General features: G+C 39.0%; 2 protein-coding genes across 7 annotated transcripts in view; one reads left to right on the forward strand and one right to left on the reverse strand.

Moving 5' to 3' along the window:
- P2RY14 (purinergic receptor P2Y14) overlaps positions 1–9765 on the forward strand; it is a 53472-nt gene extending 43707 nt beyond the window's left edge. For all 3 annotated transcript variants that reach the window (XM_046002174.1, XM_046002176.1, XM_046002177.1), the window contains 2 exons: positions 2560–2666; positions 7432–9765. In XM_046002174.1, coding sequence (XP_045858130.1) covers positions 7455–8477 — 1023 coding nt within the window. In that variant the 5' untranslated portion in view covers positions 2560–2666; positions 7432–7454 and the 3' untranslated portion in view covers positions 8478–9765. The remainder of the gene's footprint in view (positions 1–2559; positions 2667–7431) is intronic.
- Positions 1–25106, reverse strand: part of MED12L (mediator complex subunit 12L) — a 324770-nt gene that overhangs the window by 187288 nt on the left and 112376 nt on the right. The window lies entirely within an intron of this gene.

The raw sequence follows: 25106 nt of genomic DNA on the forward strand, positions 1-25106 counted from the left end.
AAGATTCCAGAAACCCACAACTAACAACATACTCAATGAAGAGAAACTGAAACCCCTTCCTCTAAGATCAGGAACAAGATAAGGATGTCTGCTCTCACCACTTTTATTCAACATAGTATTGGAAGTGTTAGAGCAATCAGACAAGAAACAAAAGACATCCAAATGGATAAGGAAGAAGTAAAACTGTCACCAATGGCAGATGACATGATGCTACAGAAAACCTTAAACACGCCACCAAAAAACTTAGGATAAATGAATTCAGTAAAGCTTCAGAGTACAAAATATACAGAAATCTGTTGTATTTCTATACACTAATAACAAAGTAGAAGAAAGAGAAATTAACAGTTCCATTTATAATTGCACCAAAAAGAATAAATTACCTAGGAATGAACTTAACCAAGGAGTCGAAGACCTGTACTCTGAAAACGATAATACTAATGAAAGAAATCAAAGATAACAAAAATGGAAGGATATATTATGCTCAAAGAATGGAAAATTAATGTTAAATGTCCATATTGCCTAAAACAATCTACAATTCAATATAATTCTTATCAAAATACAAACAGCAGTCTTCACAGAAGTGAAACAAATAATGCTAAAATTTGTATGGAACCTCAGATTCCTCTGTAGAGCCAAAGCCATCTTGTGAGAGATGAACAAAGATGGAGGTAGCACAATCCCAAATTTCAAGATATAACACAAAGCTAGAATAATCGAAATGGTATGGTCCTAGCACAAAAAGAGACACGTAGATCAATGGAACAGAATAGAGAACCCAGAAAAAAAAAAAAAAACACCTCACACTTTTATGGTCAGTTAATCCATGACAAAGGAGGCAAGATCATATACTGGGGAAAAGACAAGCTCTTCAATAAATGGTGCTGGGAAAACTGGACAGCCACACACAGAAAAATGAAACTAGACCACTTTCTTACACCATACACAAAAATAAACTCAAAATAAACGCCTAACTGTAAAACTGAAACTAATAAAGTCCTAAAAGAAAACAAAGGCCATAATCTCTTGGACATTTGTCCAAATGTTGTTATAGCAACATTTTTCTAGATGTATCTCCTTAGTCAAGGGAAACTAAAGCAACAATAAATTACTGGGACTACACCAAAATAAAAGGCTTTTGTGCAGCAAAAGAAACCATAAGGGGGCCTGGGCAGCTCAGCTGGTTAAGCGTGTGCCTTAGGCTCAGGTCATGATCCCAAAGTCCCCGGGATGGAGCCCTGCATCAGGCTCCCTGCTCAGCAGGGAGTCTGCTTCTCCCTCTACCCTTCATCTCACTCCTGTTCTCTCTCTCTCTCTCACTCCCTCTCAAATAAACAAATCTCTTTAAAAAAAGAAGAAGAAACCATCAGAAAAGTGAAAAGGCAACCTACTGAATGGGAAAAGATATTTGCAAATGAGACCTCTGAAAAGGGGTTAGTATCGAGTATTATATAAAACTTACACAATTCAACACCAAAACAAAATAATGAGATTTAAAAATGGGCAGAGGATCGAATCGACATTCTTCCCAAGACATCCAGATGGCTAACAGACATATGAAAAAATGCTCAACATCACTGATCAGCAAGAAATACAAATCAAAAATACAAGGAGATGACTATCAGAATGGCCACTGTAAGAATCATACATTAAAGTCTAGAAAGGTTTAAAGAACTCAGAAAGGTGACAACACAGACCAAGGCTGAACCAAATCAACCAACATTCTGCCAAACTTATCTTCTTCCTATCAGACAATATGGCTTTCAGGAGTTCTGTCTGCAAAGTCCACACATCAGTCTCATTAGACTGGTGGCTCTCGACCATGGCGGACCAGGCCTCCTAGAAGACAACTTGGCAATGTCTAGAAACATTTTTGTCATAACCCAGAAGGACAGGTGCTACTGGCATCTAGTAGCTAGAAACCAGGGATGCTGCTAAACGTCCTACAACAAATAATTACCTGGCCCCAAATATCAACAGTGCAAAGGTTTAAAAAAAACAACAAAACTAAAACTGAAACTATTCCTTGATTTCCTGACTAAAATAATCAGTCAACTGCAGTAATTTAATGAACTGATTTGAGCATCCACATCCCATGGGGTAAAAAGATAAACCAGTAACTATGAACAACTTCACATCCAACACTCTGAAGAGTGTAAGGTTCCCTCAAGACCTCATACCAGGGGCACCTGGGTGGCTCAGTGGGTTAAGCATCTGCCTTCGGCTCAGGTCATGATCCCAGAGTCCTGGAATAGAGCCCCACATTAGGCTCCATGCTCAGCAGAGAGCCTGCTTTTCCCTCTCCCACTGCCCCTCCCCGCAGCTCGTACTCTCACTTGCTCAAATAAATAGAATCTTAAAAAAAAAAAAAGAGAGAGTTCATACCAAATCAATAATCATCAACATTCATAACCAAGACCAGTACAGTAAAACAACAAAGGTACATGCTATATTTCATAATTATACAACCTAAATTCTAAAAATACATTGCTACCACATATCCTTATGTAATGAAAACATTCTGGTATTCACTTAATTTTTCATTTTTCTCCTACCATATAGGGTCATTAGTGAAGAAACACTATGGCCACTTCAAGATGACAAGCCCACACTGGACTAAATTGTGTCATTGAAACAAAAACTTCTATCAAAAAAAGAAAAAAATTAAGGTAACTGAAAACACTGTCTATATTACCAAGAGCTTTATTAATTTTATGAAATTTCTTCTCCAGAGAAAGTAGAATTATGACACTAAGAATGGTGGAAGAAGATGGTCCATAGGTAAGAAAGAGAGAGGTCAGTGTGTATAGTTACACAAAAGGTGAGTAATGAGCCTCAGGCTGACGAAGCATGTTTTTATTAAGGTGAATGCTTCTGGAGTGACCAATGGCCTATTGACTAAATTCTGCCTACTAAAGAAAGCACCCAGAGGTTATATGTATTTCTCTACACTTTGAAATACTTAAAGTGCCACAATCCTCAGACCTTATATCATGTTAAGGAATAAGGGCACTCACTTTAAATTAGAATAAATCTGTGGCACTAAGCCACAGTTCTAGCTGTGCAGAAAGATTGAGAGAAAGCAATTCATGGGCTCCTTTGAGACTTTAATAGCTATCTTTTGGTCTCATAAATCGCATTCTGCCACGTTCTTTAATTATGTTACCAAAGACCCACGTGACGGGAAGAAACTAAAATATTTCATTCCATTTCATTGTCCTTTACCTGGATTTGTGGGACAAGGAAGTCCTCCTCCTAGGAGAAGTTAAAGACATACTCTTATCATTATGTAGAGTAATAGCTTTAGAAGTATCTTGAAGACATTGTATTCCCACTTGTGGTTCAAACTGAATTTTGTGGTTCAAACTGGATTTTGTTTTAAAATCAATAAAGTTTTAAAAATCAAAAAAAAAAAAAGACATACTCTTAAGTGTTCCTTTTTAAAAAGTTCTGCCACATACAGAAATCTTTCTTCAATGCAGTCTCAAGAATTTAGGAAGCATTGTTTACTTTTCTAAAGCTTTCACTACAGAAATTTGAGATGAACTCCAAAGTAACTACATGGGCAGGACTGGCTGGACTTCCACAAACTTCCTCACCAGATCCTGTCCCGCTTTGTTTTTCTTCCTTTGCCTGTCTCTCATCTTTAACGGGATGGGACAAGCTGCTTAGAAAGAGTGAACCAACCAAGAGCCAGGAACAGAAAAGGAAGGGCAGTTGGATCACATGAAGACAGTCTTTTTTTTCTTTCTGATTCACTTGGTTCTTATTTTTGTACCAGTGTATAAAACCAGTATACTATGGTATATGTAACTATCTCCTCCACTTATGAAATCATTTGAAATTTCAGTTAGGACCCTTCATTAGGACACTGAGTCATCTCTACATTAAAGATAAGGAGAGACGGGGCAGATGTTACAAGCTCCAAGTGACATAGACAGGTCTCTGTCACGATCTTGTCCAGCTTTCCATCCAACACATATTCCTACCTTTTGGTCTCAATATATAATTGTACTCACTTCCTGTAGATGCCTCAAGATAACTTTGTTTTCACACATCTCTCAATTTAATCACTGTATAAAAGGCTCCCACACTCTGAGACACTAAGACCAAGTACAGTAAAACATGAATTAGAGGACACAATACCCTACCACAAACACCGATGCTCAAGAAAAGAAATATCTAACAGTTTAAAAATTACTACCAGAATTGTCTTGGGCTTACTTTCAGCTCATTCCTCACGTGGAGTGTCCCTTTGTCTCTGCTGTGCCTAACCAAATAACAACACAAGCAACAGTGTTGCCCTGCTCTTTTCCCCAATCAGCATGTATCAAACCTTTCTATCCTAAAACAGCTACTCTTACCGGTGATTGCTTCAAAACAGGCCAAAACAGCAAGAAGGAGTTTGAGGGGAAAAGCCCAACCAAGCCTTCAGTATTCACTCCATTTCAGAAGGCTCTTCTGCTCTAGAAGTTCACCTGGATCAGTCATGCCCCTCCATCAACTTCAAAGAGAGGAGGGGAGCTAGGAGGCAATAATGCACATCACAAGAGCATCTGTGCTCAGATTCTCAAAACTTTCAAGATTCTGAGAACACAGTTCTGGGCCCATAACATCAGGCCATCAGCAGAGAAGACCAATTATTTAGTAGATACACTCTTTGCCATAGTAGACATTTAAATACAGAAAGTGTAGCCCTTCGCTTACATTCACAAATTTGGAAAAGGTTACAGAAAACCTACGGAGAAGCAAATGACTACAAACTATTATGATCACAGCCAAGTGTGCAAGAAGTAAGATTTCCTTCCAAAGGAAGTGCAAGGAATGGCAAAATCAAATGGCTAGAAATATTTCCACTTTTGCCGTATGGCATGCATGAAGAAGAGTACACAGAACCAATGTATTCTTGTGTAAGAAATAGCACACCAGGGCGCCTGGGTGGCTCAGTGGGTTAAGCCGCTGCCTTCAGCTCAGGTCATGATCTCAGGGTCCTGGGATCGAGTCCCACATCGGGCTCTCTGCTCAGCAGGGAGCCTGCTTCCCTCTCTCTCTCTCTCTGCCTGCTTCTCTGCCTACTTGTGATCTCTCTCTCAAAAAAAAAAAAAAAAAAAAAAAAAAAAAAAAAAAAACGAAAAAAGAAATAGCACACCAAGTTCACACATATGATTGTTTTATTTGGACTGTGATTGAATTTCATACCCACATTTCCAAACTTAACTTTCTCACACGTCCCTCATTTTACTAACATAGTCACTCACTCACTGTGTATAAAACACTGTGCTTCGCACCAGGAATGCAAAGATAAACAAGATACGTTCTCTGATCTCAAAGGAACCATTAACCTCTACAATCATTCTTTCCCATGACCCCTGGCTACCTATAAATTTCTTAAGAGCAAGGATTCATGTCTTGAATTCCCAGATAGCCTGTTCTTTATTACACAAATATTTTAACTATCTAATGTCCTAAATATAATGCTAGAAATACAATGGTTAAAAATGACATGATCTCTCTAGGAAAGGGCTTACCACAGAAGGAAAAAAAAAATGGAAGGGGAAATGAGCTTTGAGACAAAGAGAAAGGCACAGAACCAGGAGAACACTTATAAAAGGACCTCACACCCAACCAACTAAAAGATAGGAGAGTCACGTTTTCTAAAGGAAATGACATCCAACCTGAACCTCAAGAATGAAGAGGAGTTAATGGGCCAAGAAGGTAGCAAAAAGAGTTTCCAATGAATGAAAGTTTGTGTAGAGGTCCAAAGTGAGAGAAATCATGGAACCTACAAAGAGGTAGATGGGTTCAGGAACTCATTGCTGAGGATGCAAGAAGCAGGGATCAGACCAAGAAGGGACATTAGCAGGTTGGCATTCAAGAGTTAGGACTTTATCCTGAGGCCCAAGAATGACCACTGGAGGGTTTTAAGCAAGATGTGGACATTACATAAAAGATGGACGTTGAACATTTGCTTTGATGAATCAAATAATCTTTCAAAGAAGTTCTAATCTTTCTTGGGCTCTAAAACAGTATGTCTGACACCAGAGAAGAATATACATGATTCCCTAACAAAAGATGGTTTGGGGTTAATACTTAGGACAGTGTTGGCCAATAAAAATACGATGCAAATTACATATGCAACTTTAAATTTTCTAGTAGCCATATTCTTAAAAAAGTAAAATTACATGAATAAAATCTTTTTTAAAACAGCAAAATACTCAGATATTTTACTTTTCGGGGGGGAATACTAAATATGTGAAGTTCAGTGGGCATTTTACAATTACATCACATCTCAATCTGGACGGGCCACATTATGTGCTCTATAACCACAAATGGTTAGTGGCTACTGTGTTAGAGCAAATCGAGAATATTTCACAATTTTCTGGAATTTTTAAGGTACATTTATCATCCGTATTCATTTTCTACTTTATAAGAATAACACAAATCAGTTTTTCAATGAAAAAAATAACACAGAAAAACTCCATTTTAGAAGATACTCATAATCCCATACTCACAATACCAGCTACATTTGGATGTATATATTTTTTTAAAAGATTTTATTTATTTATTTATTTGACAGATAGAGATCACAAGTAGGCAGGAGGCAGGCAGAGAGAGGTGGGGAGGCAGGCTCCCCGCTGAGCCTGATACGGGGCTTGATCCCAGGACCATGGGATCACGATCGAAGCTGAAGGCAGAGGCTGTAACCCACTGACCCACCAGGAGCCCCTGGATGTATACGTTTATAGGACACTATCCTATGTTCAAAATGTATGTAAGTAAGGTTTTTAAAAAGTTAAGGTCTGTCAATAGCCCTTAAACTTAATATATTAAACAGACCTCTGGATTAAATTTTTCTTAGTTTTGTTACTTTTTGAGACTATATTTAAATGAGTACTTCTGGGGCACCTGGGTAGCTCAGTCAGTTAAACATCTGCCTATCTGCCTTCAGCTCAGATCATGACCTCAGGGTCCTGGGATGGAGTCCTGCATCGGGCTCCCTCCCTCTTCCTCTGCACCTCCCCCTCCTGCTTGTGCTCTCTATCTCTTGCTCTAATAAATAAATAAAATATACAAAAAATAATAAATAAGTAAATAAATAAAGGAGTACTTTCTAGAACTTGGGAGTCTTAAAAGGACCTGTTACCATTTCAGGAAAACGTTTATACCATTACCTACAGTTCTCAGACTGTCCTGCTTCTCCCATTTCTCTTTCCTGTCATATGTCTACTCTATTCTTCCCTTTTCAAGAGAAGGAAGAGATGAAGGAAGGGAGGGAGGCAGAGAGGAGTGGGTGAGTGGGTGTCTAATATGGAGCAAACACTTAATTTCAAAAACGTGATAAGTATATCCACTTGTCTTTGTTCGATTATTCAACAAATGATTTATTAGATGCTGTAAGTGCCCTTTGAGTGACTGCCTGATATTGCTTCCCAGGCCTCACCTCCAAAAGTTACACAATGATCAATTCCACCACCACACAGTCTCCAGAGGAGTCCTGCTCCCGGAATATCCTCATCACTCAGCAGATCATTCCTGTGCTGTACTTTGTGGTCTTCATCGTGGGGACCCTGCTCAATGGTGTTTCTGGATGGATATTCTTCTACGTGGCGAGCTCCAAGAGTTTCATCATTTATCTCAAGAACATTGTCGTTGCCGACTTTCTGATGAGCCTAACCTTCCCCTTCAAGATTCTTGCTGATTCAGGACTCGGGCCATGGCAGATCAATGTGTTTGTGTGCAGGGGGTCTGCTGTGCTCTTCTATGTCAACATGTATGTAAGCATCGTGTTCTTCGGGCTCATCAGTTTTGACAGATACTATAAAATTGTAAAGCCTCTTTTGACTTCTTTCATCCATTCAGTAAATTACAGCAAACTCCTGTCAGTGGTGGTCTGGATGCTCATGCTCCTTCTGGCTGTCCCCAACATTATCCTGACCAACCAGAATGCTATTAGCAGGAAGGTGACGCATATAAAATGTGTGGAACTTAAAAATGAACTGGGACTTAAGTGGCACAAAGCATCAAACTACATCTTTGTGGGTATCTTCTGGATTGTGTTTTTTCTGTTGATCATTTTCTATACTGCCATCACAAAGAAAATCTTCAAGTCCCACCTTAAGTCCAGAACGAATTCCATTTCAGTCAGGAAGAAATCTAGCCGCAATATATTCAGCATCATGTTCGTGTTTTTTGTCTGTTTTGTACCTTACCACATTGCCAGAATCCCCTACACACAGAGCCAAACAGAAGCTCATTACAGCTGCCAGTCAAAAGAAATTTTGCTCTATGTAAAAGAATTCACTCTACTACTGTCGGCTGCAAACGTATGCCTAGATCCTATTATTTATTTCTTTCTATGCCAGCCATTTAGAGAAATATTATGTAAGAAACTGCACATCCCATTAAAAGCTCAGCATGACTCAGAAACTTCCAGAACCAAAAGAGGAAATACAATGCATGAAAGCACAGACACTTTGTGAATTCCCACCTCCTTTCAAATAAAATCCATGTACACATATTAAAATCTTCAGTTACATAAAACTAAATAAGAAACATGTCAATGCTGTGGGGCGCCTAGGTGGCTCAGTGGGTTAAAGCCTCTGCTGTCAGCTCAGGTCAAGATCCCAGGGTCCTGGGATTAAGTCCCACATCAGGTTCCCTGCTCAGCAGGAAGCCTGCTTCCCTTCCTCTCTCTCTGCCCGCCTCTCTGCCTACTTGTGATCTCTCTCTGTCTAAATAAATAAAATATATAAAAAAACAAACAATGTCCATACTAATAAGTATCATCTCTAGGCATTACAATCCAATTTAGTATAATAATAAAAAGAAAATACACATTTCCCTGCTTTTTTATAACATCAGAGAAAAAAGTAATACGTGCGTTACTCCATTTTATTCCATCGAAACAGAAGATTTAAATCACTAGCCTGGGTCAGTTGATGTAGAAATTAGAATAGCATAAAGAAAATAGGAAGCTATCAAGACAATTCACTGGAGCATCTTCCTTCTCTAAATACAAGGATTAAGTTATGTGATTCTTTCAACAGGGTCATAAAGATCAACTTAAAAGCAAGCAGTTTTATAAAGAACTAGGGACCTGTTTGTAGTGAAAAAGTCAAGTGTTTTCTGATTTGAAGATAAGCAGACCGAGAAAATCACTTAAGAAATCCCCTACTGATTTATCTCATGGCATCTCAAAGGAAAGTTGATATAAATTCTCTTCTTTGCAGGAACAAAAAAGTAATTTTTCTGGTAGCATTCTGAGAATAAAATAAGATATATTTTAAATATGTTTCATCTGAAGACTTATTAAGCCACTACATGAGCCTGGAACTCTAGTGTTAAAATATTTGTGGGAGGACTCGATTGAAGGAAGCTGGATATTGGTAAGTGTTGCCAGCAACTTCCCTTGTTCAATGGAATAGGGAAAAATACGTTGACTACGACAAAGGCACACACATACATACATAGTGTGTACATACATATATCTAGGGGCAGGAGAAGCAGTGTTCTTAGAAAGCAACTGGACTTGAAAAAAAGAAAATCTAAGATTTATAATTATGAGTGGAAAAATTACACATAAAATGAAAATTTATGTCACATTGTTTGTGAAAAAGCATTTGAATTTAAAGTATGCAGATATGGGATATGGTTACTAGCTTGTAAGTTATCAAAACTAAATTATTTTTCTGCTATTAACTGGCTAAAAGATATCCAGACCATCTTCCAAATGTTCTTCGCAAACATTTTTTAAGTCATGTGCATATACTTTTTTCCCCTTGCTGTAATATATACTAATAAAGTAAGTATTTTAAATAGCATTTGGTTTTTTTTAAAAATCAAGGTAGACGGGGCACCTGGGTGTCTCAGTCGGTTAGGTCTCTGCCTTTGACTCAGGTGATGAGCCCAGTGTCCTGGGATCAAGTCCCGTATCTAGTTCCCTGCAGTGGGGAGTCTGCTTCTCCCTCTCCACCTGCCCGTCCTCCTACTTGTGCTTTCTCTCTTTCTCTCAAACACATAAATAAAATCTAAAAAAAAAAAAAAAAAACACCCTAGGAGGGATGAGTCAAGATGGCAGAGAAGTAGCAGGCTGAGACTACATCAGGTAGCAGGAGATCAGCTAGATAGCTTATGTAAACATTGCGAACACCTACAAATCCAACGGGAGATCGAAGAGAAGGAGAACAGCAATTCTAGAAACAGAAAATCAACCACTTTCTGAAAGGTAGGACTGGCGGAGAAGTGAATCCAAAACGACGGGAAGATAGACCGCGGGGGGAGGGGCCGCCTCCCGGCAAGCGGCACAACAACGGAGCACAAAATCAGGGCTTTTAAAAGTCTGTTCCACTGAGAGACATTGCTCCAGAGGCTAAACCGGGGTGAAGCCCACACGGGGTCAGCGTGGTCCCAGGTCCCGCAGGATCACAGAAGGATCAGGGGTGCTGGAGTGTCGCAGAGCTCGCAGTTATAAGACCGGGGAAGCCGGCTACAGAGGCAGAGCCGAGGAGTGAGTTCTCAGCTTGGGGTTACTTTGAAGAGGTGGCAGGCTGGGTGAGCTCTGAGCGCGGATGGAGGCCAGGGATATGGGAGTGATTGGGCGCTGTTCTCTGGGGGCACACTGAGGAGTGGGGCCCAGGGCTCTTGGCTCCTCTGGGCCGGAGACTAGGAGGCCGCCATTTTCATTCCCGTCCTCCAGAACTCTACCGAAAGCATTCAGGGAACAAAAGCTCCCGAAAGCGAACCCAAGCGGATTACTTAGTCCACCCCACGGTAAGGGCGGTGCAATTCCGCTTTGGGCAAAGACACTTGAGAGTCACTACAACAGGCCCCTCCCCCAGAAAATCAACAAAAAATCCAGCCAGGATGAATTTCACCTACCAAGGAAAGCAGGTTCAATACCAAGGACAGCAGCGGAATTCCAGAGGAGGAGAAAGCAAAGCAGGGAACTCATGGCTTTCTCCTCATGATTCTTTAGTCTTGCGGTTAATTTAATTTTTTTTTAATTTTTTTACTTCTTCTGCTAAATTTTTTTAAACTTTTACCCTTTTCTTTTTTAACGTTTTTTTAACTAGTTTATCTAATATATATTTTTTTCTTTCTTTTTTATATTTTTTGTTTTCTTTTTTTAATTTTATCTTTTTTTTCTGAACCTCTTTTTATCCCCTTTCTCCCCCCCCCCCCACGATTTGGGGTCTCTTCTGATTTCGTTAAAGCACGTTTTTCTGGGGTCCTTGCCACACTTTTAGTATTTTACTTGCTCCTTCCTATACTCTTATCTGGACAAAATGACAAGGCAGAAAAATTCACCACAAAAAAAGAACAAGAGGCAGTACCGAAGGCTAGGGACCAAATCAAAACAGTCATTGGTAATATGTAAGATCTAAACTTCAGAATGACGATTCTCAAGGTTCTAGCCGGGTTCAAAAAAGGCATGGAAGATATTAGAGAAACCCTCTCTGGAGATATAAAAGCCCTTTCTGGAGAAATTAAAGAACAAAAATCTAACCAAGTGGAAATCAAAAAAACTATTAATGAGGTGCAATAAAAAATGGAGGCTCTCACTGCTAGGATAAATGAGGCAGAAGAAATAATCAGTGATATAGAAGACCAAATGACAGAGAATAAAGAAGCTGAGCAAAAGAGGGACAAACAGCTACTGGACCATGAGGGGAGAATTCGAGAAATAAGTGACACCATAAGACGAAACAACATTAGAATAATTGTGATTCCAAAAGAAGAAGAAACAGAGAGGGGAACATGCAGCCAAGAATACTCTATCCAGCTAGGCTATCATGGAAAATAGAAGGAGAGATAAAAAGCTTCTAGAACAAACAAAAACTGAAAGAATTTGCAAACACCAAACCAGTTCTACAGGAAATATTGAAAGGGGTCCTCTAAGCAAAGAGAGAGCCTAAAAGTAGTAGATCAGAAAGGAACAGAGACAATATACAGTAACAGTCACCTTACAGGCAATACAATGGCACTAAATTCATATCTCTCAATAGTTACCCTGAATGTTAATTGGCTAAATGCTCCAATCAAAAGACACAGGGTATCAGAATGGATAAAAAAACAAAACCCATCTATTTGTTGCCTACAAGAAACTCATTTTAGACACGAAGACACCGCCAGATTTAAAGTGAAGGGGTGGAAAACAATTTACCATGCTAATGGGCATCAGAAGACAGATATACGGTGGCAATCCGTATATCAGATCAATTAGATTTTAAGCCAAAGACTATAATAAGAGATGAGGAAGGACACTATATCCTACTCAAAGGGTCTGTCCAACAAGAAGATCTAATAATTTTAAATATCTATGCCCCTAACGTGGGAGCAGCCAATTATTTAAACCAATTAATAACAAAATCAAAGAAACACATCAATAATAATACAATAATAAAAGGAGACTTTAACACTCCCCTCACTGAAATGGACAGATCATACAAGCAAAAGATCAACAAGGAAATAAAGGCCTTAAATGACACGCTGGACCAGATGGACATCACAGATATATTCAGAACATTTCATCCCAAAGCAACAGAATACACATTCTTCTCTAGTGCACATGGAACATTCTCCAGAATAGATCACATCCTGGGTCCTAAATCAGGTCTCAACCAGTATCAAAGGATTGGGATCATTCCCTGCATATTTTCAGACCACAATGCTCTGAAGCTAGAACTCAATCACAAGAGGAAATTTGGAAAGAACCCAAATACATGGAGACTAAACAGCATCCTTCTAAAGAATGAACGATTCAACCAGGAAATTAAAGAATTGAAAAAATTCATGGAAACAAATGATAATGAAAACACAACGGTTCAAAATCTGTGAGACACAGCAAAGGCAGTCCTGAGTGGAAAATATATAGCGGTACAAGCCTTTCTCAAGAAACAAGAAGAGTCTCAAGTACACAACCTAACCCTACACCTAAACGAGCTGGAGAAAGAACAAGAAAGAAACCCTAAACGCAGCAGGAGAAGAGAAATCATAAAGATCAGAGCAGAAATCAATGAAATAGAAACCAAAAAAACAATAGAAAAAAATCAACAAAACAAGGAGCTGGTTCGTTGAAAGAATTAATAAAATTGATAACCCCCTGGCCAGACTTATCAAAAAGAAAAGAGAAAGGACCCAAATAAATAAAATCATGAATGAAAGAGGAGAGATCATAACTAACACCAAAGAAACAGAGGCAATTATAAGAACATACTATGAGCAACTCTATGCCACCAAATTTGACAATCTGGAAGAAATGGATGCATTCCTAGAGACATATAAACTACCACAACTGAACCAGGAAGAAATAGAAAACATGAACAGGCCCATAACCAGTAAGGAGATTGACACAGTCCTCAAAAATCTCCAACCAAACAAAAGCCCAGGGCCAGACAGCTTCCCAGGGGAATTCTACCAAACATTTAAAGAAGAACTAAGTCCTATTCTCCTGAAACTGTTCCAAAAAAATAGAAATGGAAGGAAAGCTTCCAAACTCATTTTATGAGGCCAACATCACCTTGATCCCAAAACCAGACAAGGATCCTACCAAAACAGAGAACTACAGACCAATATCCCTGATGAACACAGATGCAAAAATTCTCACCAAAATACTAGCCAATAGGATTCAACAGTACATTAAAAGGATTATTCACCATGACCAAGTGGGATTTATTCCAGGGCTGCAAGGTTGGTTCAACAACCGCAAATCAATCAATGTGATACAACACATTAATAAAAGAAAGAACAAGAACCATATGATACTCTCAATAGATGCTGAAAAAGCATTTGACAAAGTACAGCATCCCTTCCTGATCAATACTCTTCAAAGTGTAGGGAGAGAGGACACACACCTCAATATTATCAAAGCCATCTATGAAAAACCCACCGCAAATATTCTCAATGGAGAAAAACTGAAAGCTTTCCATTAAGGTCAGGAACACGGCAGGGATGTCCATTATCACCACTGCTATTCAACATAGTACTAGAAGTCCTAGCCTCAGCAATCAGACAACAAAAGGAAATTAAAGGCATCCAAATTGGCAATGAAGAAGTCAAACTATCACTCTGTGCAGATGATATGATACTATATGTGGAAAAACCAACAGACTCCACTCCAGAACTGCTAGAACTTGTAGAGGAATTCAGTAAAGTGTCAGGATATAAAATCAATGCACAGAAATCAGTTGCATTTCTGTACACCAACAACAAGACAGAAGAAAGAGAAATTAAGGAGTCTATCCCATTTACAATTGCATCCAAAACTATAAGATACCTAGGAATAAACCTAACCAAAGAGGCTAAGAATCTATATGCAGAAAACTATAAAGTACTCATGAAAGAAATGAGGAAGACACAAAGAAATGGAAAAATGTTCCATGCTTCTGGATTGGAAGAATAAATATTGTGAAAATGTCTATGCTACCTAAAGCAATCTACACATTTAATGCAGTTCCTATCAAAATCCCATCCATTTTTTTCAAAGAAATGGAACAAATAATCCTCAAATTTATATAGAACCAAAAAAGACCTCGAATAGCCAAAGGAATATTGAAAAACAAAGCCAAAGTTGGTGACATCATAATTCCGGACTTCAAGCTCTATGACTTGTCATCATCAAGACAGCATGGTACTGGCACAAAAGCAGACACATAGATCAATGGAACAGAATAGAGAGCCCAGAAATAGACCCTCAACTCTATGTCAACTAATCTTAGATAAAGCAGGAAAAAATGTCCAATGGAAGAAAGACAGCCTTTTCAATAAATGCGGCTGGGAAAATTGGACAGCCACATGCAGAAAAATGAAATTGGACCACTTCTTACACCACACAGGAAAACAGACTCAAAATGGATGAAGGACCTCAATGTGAGAAAGGAATCCATCAAAATCTTTGAGGAGAACACAGGCAGCAACCTCTTCGACCTCAGCCACAGCAACATCTTCCTAGGAACAACGGCAAAGGCAAGGGAAGCAAGGGCAAAAATGAACTATTGGGACTTCATCAAGATCAAAAGCTTTTGCACAGCAAAGGAAACAGTTAACAAAACCAAAAGACAACTGACAGAATGGGAGAACATATTTGCAAACAACATATTAGATAAAGGGCTGGTATCCAAAATCTTTAAAGAGCTTAGCAAACTCAACACCCAAAGAACAAATAATCCAATCAAGAAATGGGCAGAGGACATGAACAGACATTTCTGCAAAGAAGACATCCAGATGGCCAACAGACACATGAAAAAGTGCTCCACGTCACTCGGCATCAGGGAAATACAAATCAAAACCCAATGAGATATCACCTCACACCAGTCAGAATGGCTAAAATTAACAAGTCAGGAAATGACAGATGCTGGCAAGGATGCGGGGAAAGGGGAACCCTCCTACACTGTTGGTGGGAATGCAAGTTGGTGCAAGTGCTCTGGAAAACAGCATGGAGACTCCTCAAAAAGTTGAAAATAGAACTACCCTATGACCCAGCAATTGCACTACTGGGTATTTACCCTAAAGATACAAACGTAGTGATCCGAAGGGGCACGAGCACCCGAATGTTTACAGCAGCAATGTCTACAATAGCCAAACTATGGAAAGAACCTAGATGTCCATCAACAGATGGATGGATAAAGAAGATGTGGTGTATATATACACAATGGAATACTATGCAGCCATCAAAAGAAATGAAATCTTGCCATTTGCGACGACCTGGATGGAACTAGAGGGTATCATGCTTAGTGAAATAAGTCAATCAGAGAAAGAAACTATCATATGATCTTCCTGATATGAGGACGTGGAGATGCAACATGGGGGGTTAGGGGGATAGGAGAAGAATAAATGAAACAAGATGGGATTGGGAGGGAGACAAACCATAAGTGACTCTTAATCTCACAAACAAACTGAGGGCTGCTGGGGGAGGGGGTGGAGAGGGTGGTGGGGTGATGGACTTTGGGGAGGGTATGTGCTATGGTGAGTGCTGTGAAGTGTGTAAACCTGGCGATTCACAGACCTGTACCCCTGGGGATAAAAATACATTATATTTTTATACAAAAATAAGAAATAAATAAAAATTTTAAAAAAAAACCTTAAAAAAATTATAGTAGGAAAAAATAATTCCAATTTTCTTCATAGTCATGACATGGGTGGTTTCTTTAATACCCTAATTATGCATAAAGGAAGGAAGACATTTACCTAGAATAGTCAGAATTTTTATTTGCCACAGACTTTCCAAAATAACTATTTCATATGCTCTGGGACCTCAATAGATTTTAAGAAAAACTCAGGAAATACACTTCACATTAAAGAAGAGCTAGGAAGGTATTTATTCTGTGTCCACATTCCATCCTCATAAAAACTCCCTGCTCCCAAATGTGGGTCAAATATCCTTTCTCAAAAAGAAACAAATCATCAACCTATGACAAACATGCTTGGCAAAACTAAGCTTGCCGTTTATGTTTGGCTAAATACATCTGCAAAAGAAACTGGCTGTGCTTACTCTTCACAGTTCCCACTGGCCAGGGCAAATGAATCAACACTGGTGTTTCACGTGCGTCCCCCCCACACCCCACACACAGACACTGGGCCACAGGATAAAATGAAAGTAAAAAAGAAAATGAGGAGCACCAGATAATATCTTTGTTTACCACTGTGCTAAAGCAGATGGGTAATGTGGACATCAAGGTTTTTCAGGAAACAACACGCAATCCAGGTAAAAATACTGTAAAGCAACCGTTGATTAACAATTACTGCATATCAGGTCCAGAATTACAAGAAATAGAGTAGAGCGATGGCAACAGTGGATCAATCCAGAAACTTCCATGAGGTTACCAGTACTTTTTTTTTTTAATTATGTTATGGAGTAATTTCTGTAGCTAGTTTATAATACAGTTTTATAATATATATTTTCCTGTAAGAAAGTAAATTAACACAATCATTGCAGAATGATTGTGATTAATTGCAGAAACGATGATTAATTGCAGAAACAAAGTATTTTTAAAAAGTGACATATGGGAAAGGAAAGCCATATGTTGTTAAAGTGGTTCTTCCGTGGGGATGTCCTGTCATGAAAAGATAATTTGCATGCCACCGATATCTTGCAGAGAACTGGTGAGCAAAAGGTAGTAATAGCTTTGTACCGTTGAAGACCACACCATACCAGTTCTCTCCCAACCCCTCCCCACACAAATCTCACAGTGCAGTTTACCCAAAATGAAGTTTCGTATCACTCTGGGAGGATGGTCTGATGTCACAGTTATTTTTTGTATTAATAAAGATACTTCTTCTTCTTGCCGAGAGTCAAAGGATATAAATAGCAGCAATGGGTTTAAGGACAGAATAGAGAGCTAATGGCAAATACTTTATTAACATCATCAAATAGAAACAAAACTTGTAAAAGGGTGTTTTCTAGAATTTCTGGGTTAATCTTCCAGAGGAAATCAATGTATCAGAATTGTTTAATTTGTAGGTGACCAAAATATACAACTAAAACTGGACTTCTGCAATATAAAGAGATGTACTGGCTAACAGACCTAAATGTCCCAAGTTGTCATTATGGCTTAATTTAAGGGCTGATTGGGGTTCTCAGCTGATGTAACAAAAACTGGTTTATACCATTTTTGCAGCCACCTTCCACAGTATTAGGAACTCAAAGGAAGCTGTGGGCTCTTTTTTCGTGGTAGCAAAACAAAAGCATTTCTAGACCTTAAATCTTCACAGTCAGTCCTCCAGAGAACTTCTTCAGAAACCTGGGACTTGGCATTCATTAAGTCATACCAGCTCATTTTCCATCCCAACCTGTGGCCAGTGGAATCTGACATGCTGGTTGTCAGTTAGGGCCTGACCCTGATATGAGAGGCAGAGTGGGCACTGTGATAGGCCTATGGACAAGAACCACAGAAAGTGGGTTTCTCAAAGAAGTCTCGTTTTTACTGCTGAGAAAATAGAGTCCGGAGGCTGCGGGGATAACCAACAGATGAGCACCCCTAGCAGCAGGCAGCCTTTTGTAAACAACCACTGTCAGGGTCACGTATCTCAGTGGGCAACTTTCATGGGTAAACTTAGATGATTATGGTGTTTGTTTCCTGATTCTTATCACAAATGTTTCTTTTATTTAAAAAACTTCAGAGTATTTCCATATAGGTAGCTGACTCAATTACACATCAAAATGGAATCATGGTTCAGTTAAAATCTAAGGGTTCCTATTAATGGGGGATTTTTAGTCATAGTCAAGAGCCATTTTTGAACACCTTTCTATTAGATTTCTGTAGCCCACATATTGCGAAACAGCTAGTGGCATACCATCTTCTACCTACAGATGTGCTTTCTTTTAATTACTGCCCCAACAAATAAAAGCATGGGGAAGCAACTGGCTCCAGCTAAGGGCCTGCTAGCCTCTCTTGGTGAGGCAAAAGCTCTTAACTCACTATCATTCCCAGCTTTCCTTGTTTTCTATTGTTTCTTACACACTGTGTATCAGGCCTTCTTTCCCAGCATTGGCATCTAAGTTTAGAAGCCACCCTGGGCACCCTGAGCACTCGAGGACTCGCACGACAGCTTTCTCTACAGTAGGACCTGGAATATGTTCCCTTTTAACCTGGGGCACTCCAAAGCAGTTTCAGGGTTGGCAGAAAACATAAGAAGCTAAGCCATTTTTATCTCTCCCACTGCAACAGAAGCTGGAGTACAAGCACAAAAAGAGGTAATATGAAAACAGACCCACTCTCAACAACAACGAAGTAGATGAAAAGTATTTTCATTGACAAAGACTACATGCTGCTTTTTGAATGTGCTCATTGCATAAGTCTGACTTCTGTCATGGTCACAGTTAAGATCTCTGTGATCTCATCATCTCAACCCACTTCCCAACACTACCTTCAGTGCTTTGGGGACCTGAAATACAAGACTGTGGGTCCAGGGTCATCTTGTTCTATTTCCAACCTCCAGATGTCACCAGCTCCAATCCACATGGTGTCAGTATGTCAGGCGAAGCCCATAGCTGCACTACCTCCTGCTTCCCTCCCAGATCCCAGGTCACTGTGTAACTACTAAATCTTCCTCCCAAGTGTATGACAAAGTCCTAAAGGTTTACTTTCCTATCATCCCATCTCCTGACATAAAAGACCACTGAAATGTGGCTCTCATCTTCCCCATACAATACTTCATACTACTTAATAATCCCTTTTCTAAACTAAAAGATTCTCTACATTTAACTAGGAGCTTTTTCAAGCTGTTAATTATTTACATTCTTCTTTTTACACCATGGTTTTCTGAAGGAACACTGGCTCTCCCCGATATTTACTGACCAAAATGAGAAGTTAATTCTCATTTTGTTTGTAAATTAACCACCAATTTTAATTTTTTTTAAATGCCACTATTAAAAAAATAATCACAATGCCATGACCAAATGGGTTTTCCTATCTGGTTGATACTATGAAAGTAGTTAGGTAAATAAAAAGGAAAATGCTATTTTTTTAATAGGGAAACCAGGGCTTTCTACCAATGCTATTTAAAATAAGTTTCTTAAGTGTTTAAAAAGTTACATTCAGAACATAATGCACAGCATTATTGCACAGGAAAAAAAATAATCAACAAAACCACAGGCAATCTACTGAATGGAAGAAGATATCTGCAAATAATACATCCAAAAAGGAATTAGTATCCAAAATATATAAAGAGCCTATAAAGCTCAACACTAGAAAACCAAATAATAGGATCAAAAAACGGGGAGAGAACTGAATAGACATTTTTCCCAAAGAAGTCCTATAAAAGTTAAATAGACACACGCTCAACATCATTCATCATTCATCATCAGGGAAATGCAAACCAAAACCACAGTAACATATCCCCCTACACCATCAGAATGGCTAGTGTCAAAAAGGCAAGATAGAACAAATGCTGAAAGACATGGACAAAAAGGAACCCTCGTACACTGTTGGTGGCCGTGTTAACTGATATAGCCAAACCATAGAAAACAGTATGGAAGTTCCTTAAAAAAATTAAAAATAGAGTGGTGCCTGCATGGCTCAGTCGGTTAAGCATCCAACTCCTCCTCTGACTCAGGTCATGATCTCAGGGTCATGAGATTGAGGTCTAAGCAAGATCATCTTCCTCTAGCCCTTGCCCCCACGTGTGCGCTCACACCCTCTCTCTTTTTCTCTCTCCAGTAAAAAAATCTTTTTTAAAAATTAAAAATCGAAATATCGTATGATCCAGTAACTCCAGTACTAGACACTTAAAGAAAATGAAAACACTAATTTGAAAAGATATATGCGCCCTGTTTCTTGCAGCATTATTTACAATAGCCAAGATACAGAAGCAACCCAAGTCTCCATCCACAGACGAAGGATAAAGAAGTGATGTCTATATATAAAGGAACACTATTTAGCCATAGAAAAGAATGAGATCTTGCCATTTGCAACAACACATATGGGCCGAAGTTAAGTGAAATAAGCCAGACAAAAAGACAAATACCGTATGACTTCACTTACATGCAGAATCCAAAAAACAAATACACAAACAAAAGCAGAAGCAGAATGTCCTGGTTATGACGATAAAGCACTAAGGATTATCAGCTATCTAAAAGAGAAGGATTAAAATAAAAACAATCTATGCTTTATCAAGTAATGAGGTGGCACTAAAAACATAGTAAGCCAATCCTCGAAATCACCTTTCTACCTGGAAATCACCTTCCTGTCCAACTGGATTCTCTCCTCAGACTTCCCTCGCCAGGACTGAAACCAAAGTCTACTGCCCTCCCAGTCCAAAACCACAGCCCCGTACCATACTTCTCCCACTGTTCCCAGTGCCCATACCTTCCCATCTAAGGGTGGGAGCTCCTAACTGCTTCTCACTCAAAATGACCGCATCCTAATCATACCCTATCCTGGTTTCTTGTCTTCTGCTTTCTCCCTAACACTATGGAATCTCATGCCCTCAGACTTACCGAGTTCTAACAGTATCACTGCAGGTGCTGCAGATTCCGTGCTACCCCCTCTACACCATAACCTACTAAACATAACAAAAATACTCTCTAGCATGGGAGCTAAGGGGGCAGCCTACAGTCAACAAACATTTGTTAGAACTTTCCTTAAGTACTTGATCAAAAAACAAGGACTCACATGGTAAGGGGTAGGGAGAATGTCTCTAGGGAACCTTCGCCTGGAAGTTAACAACAGTTTGTAAAATGTATTCTGAGCTTTGAAAATGTGTTATTCACAACTTCCTAAGAAAAGGACCACAACCACTCAAAGGGGAGAAAATGAACTTCAGTGACCAAAAAGAAACAAGATAACCATTCAAATTTCTTTCTTAGGGATTTCGCTTATTAATTATTTCATATCCATCCATCAAATAGCACACAACTGAAAGGTAAAATGAACTGTATGGTAACCCAATAACACTCTACAGTCTTTAATAAAAAGAACCAAAAGGATAGGCAAGGGGAATACTCATTCTTTTTTTTTTTAAAGATTTTATTTATTTGACAGACGGAAATCACAAGTAGGCAGAGAGGCAGGCACAGAGAGAGGGGGAGGCAGGCTCCCTGCTGTGCAGAGAGCCAGATGTGCGGCTTGATCCCAGGATCCTGGGATCATGACCTGAGCCGAAGGCAGAGGCTTTAACCTACTGAGCAACCCAGGCGCCCCTATACTAAGTCATTCTTATAATCGAGTTCACATTCCAAGAATATGTAAAACCCTTTTACCTTCAAAACACTTCTTGGTGAGTGCTGTGAAATGTGTAAGTCTGAAGATTCACAGACCTGTACCCCTGGGGCAAATAATACATTACATGTTAATAAAAATAATTAATAAAAAAAACACTTCCGACTTTTTATTGTTTCATTAAAAAGGGAAAGCCGAGAGAGTGTTTAAGTAACAGAATCAGCAACGTTTTGGAAGCTCTGTGTCTATGCCTCCCTTAAAAAGTGCTCTGGTCTAATCACATCTGTTGCTCTGAGATTTGAAGCTGCCAATCTCAGTGAGAATCAGGGGGAGAAAGTCTTTGGACTAATCCAAGTGGGCAAAGAGATTACATGCTTTTAAAAAAGTCTTTCAAAACGTGAACCGAAAGCACAGTGGCTCCTGAGAGAAGGCAGGCAGGCAGGCAGGCAGGCAGGCAGGCAGACAGACAGACAGACAGACACACACACACACACACACACACACACACACACACACCCCGGAGAAACATCTTGATCACCAGCATTTCTTAACCAAGGAACAGCCTCCTACCCAAAGATCATAAAAAAGCTTCAGGAGGCAAACTACTTTTAGTTGAGAGTGTCCTGCGTTGCAGACTCCGTGAGAGGAGTGGGCACAGTCGCATACCATTCCCACCGCTCAGTAGTACTGAAATTTAAACTAAGGGGGGCAACAGGGCATGGGGGCGGGCTGGATGGACCTGCTGGCCTTCTTTGTAACCATTGTTTCCACCCCCAACACTTTCATTTTAAGAGGCATAATGAAGTACTAAGTCACTGGAGTCTAAGGGAGCAGCTCTAGACAAGGCCTTAGTTTCCCCATCTGTAAAGAGTGGGCTTTCCTAACAAATCGTGGATTTCCTTAAAAGAAAATAAGTTCTTAGACTGGTGTCTGACTGTGGCAGTGGCTACCTACTCCGATATTCATTTTCCCATTCCCTATTATAATGCTCCAAAGGGCTACTATGCTATGTTTAAAAAACAAATTTTAAGAAAGTTAAACATTAAAAACGACACTTCTACTGAAATATAATTTGGCATTTGTGTTCAATAAAATCAAAAGCATGATTTGTGTGCCTGGAGGAGTTGACCACAGTAAGATTTTCTTTGTCAATTCCTGGAGCAATTTTGCTTTTTCAGGTTTTATTTAAAACAAGCAAAATATCCATTAAAGTAACTAGTACGTCATTTCTTTAAAAGTACTGCCATGACCAAGATCAAGGAAAAATAACTTCACCTCACTTCTGCCCACTTGGGTTTCTAAAATACTGGGTTAGTGATGACATGTAATTTCCCAGAACACTAACAAAATATACTCTGAGAACCATTTTTTCTTAATGAAAAAGATAAAGAAGTGACTTTGGGAAATTTCAAATGGAATTTGTGTTAAAAACAAAACAGGGATGGTAGCCCCAAAAAACAATATTTCCTCTCTGAATAAACTTCCACAAAATATCAGATAGCCTCAAGGTTATTCTCATAAGGAAGAACAAGGTTCAGTTTCACTATTAAAAGATTGGTTTCTCACCATTCCAAAAAGGAAATGTAACAATGAGAAGTAGGGTCCTTCAGCTCTTTTCTATCTGGCAATCTAGACACAAAAACGATGGCCACAGATCTTTCAGAATAGTTGAATATACTTCTCAGCTCTATCTGGCTATACCCCCAAAGTCAACAGGGAAGTAAACAGATACGCCTACCTAAAACAAGAAACAAAAAACTGCAGTACCAAAAACTGCTCACTCCGGTTTTCCTGCATACCATGTTAGAACCATTCACCACTCCACTGGCAGCCAGCTCTGTCTCACCAAATTCTCTCCATGCCCCCACCTCTGTCCCCCACTGCATGTGAACCATGAGCATTACTGTTCACTTACTTGACGATCTGCTAGGATGTCTTTTCTGAAGTGTGTTTTTCACTGAGTCCCATCCAACAACAATGCACACAAATCTTGAAGGACGGAGCCTTTCCCATCACTGTTATGATGAGCATTAACATTGCTTCTTAACCAAAAACCAAGGACAAAGTTTAAGATTTGGATTTTTTTTTTTTTTTGGTCTAATCTGTAAGTGAATATATATAAAGTCTTCTTTTGTAATATGGTGATAATAATAGCAGTAATAGTTTATTCATACTCACTATTGTATTATTACTACATGAATTTGGGAGAACACCAGGATCCACGAAACAAATGGTACTATCATCATAAGCATTCTTACCTTCCCCCCCAGCAAAAAAGTTCCCTTAAACTCTCCCTAAATTCCCCTTGGCATGACATCTCATTTAGTCTTTTGAGAGGCTTTTTTTTTTTTTTTTTAATATCTGGAAAACTAAGAATTATTAGGAAAAAAGGAGAGAAAACCAAAGACCCTACCAAACCAATGAAGTAACACTAGAAATCAGGCCCTAACCAAGAAATGGTTTTGCACTTTCAAATCAACTTTGCACCAGCAGACGTAGGACTCCAGAAAATACAGCTGAGACGTGAGCTCATATGCTCTTTTATAAAGGCTACACTTATACAAGAAAAATAACCTAAAAAAGCCAGTCGATGATGTGGATGGGGTACAGTGACTTTTGATTAGGTCCTTCACCATGATGAGCTCCATTCAGACACTCAGTAAACTTGTGCTCACCACAGGCAGAATGATCATGTACCCAAACAATTTAAATACGCAGGAGGGTTCCTTTACATACAATCTATTAATTACTAAATACCAGGCTCAATTCATTAAGCTGTCTGGGAAAACTGACAAATGGCCTACTCTTGAACTTAGAGAAACAGACCCAAAATATCTTTGAAAGAAAAGAATTACAACGATACAACAGCACACACAATATAACATTTTAAGTAGGTGTGCATACACTTAGAAAGATTTTTAAATCTGTGCTGAAATTTGTGCCAATTTATGTACAAAAACCATTAACAGTAATTATCTCTGTGCATGTAATTTTTCTTCTGTTGCTATTTCCAGATTTTTCCACAACAACAAAAAAAGAATAAAGACAAATAAAACATAAACTTTATCAGACTATGTTAAGTCACATCTTTCTTTATTAATAGAGGACTCAGCAGAACCCAAACTGCAACAACTGTTCTAATTATAACTTTGAAAAGCTGATAGTATCAGGATGTATACTAAAGAAATTTTGCTTGAAGACCTACTATATTTAACACATAACCCCTTTCAAGGCACAAAAAGTGATGTTCTTTAAAATCATTATGATGGAAAACGTATCTTGGAGGTTTAAAGAAAAAAATGCAAGGCACAACGATGGAACAATAAAAATCTTTCCTCTAAAAGAATACACAAACACACAAAAGGAAGCACACACCAAATTGAACCTCTTAGGGAGACTTTCATACAGTTAAACTATTCACAAACCACAGTTTCATCTACGTCAATATGCAAC

The sequence above is a fragment of the Meles meles genome, chromosome 4 (genome assembly GCF_922984935.1).
Source record: "Meles meles chromosome 4, mMelMel3.1 paternal haplotype, whole genome shotgun sequence".
In the NCBI taxonomy this organism is placed as follows: Eukaryota; Metazoa; Chordata; class Mammalia; order Carnivora; family Mustelidae; genus Meles; species Meles meles.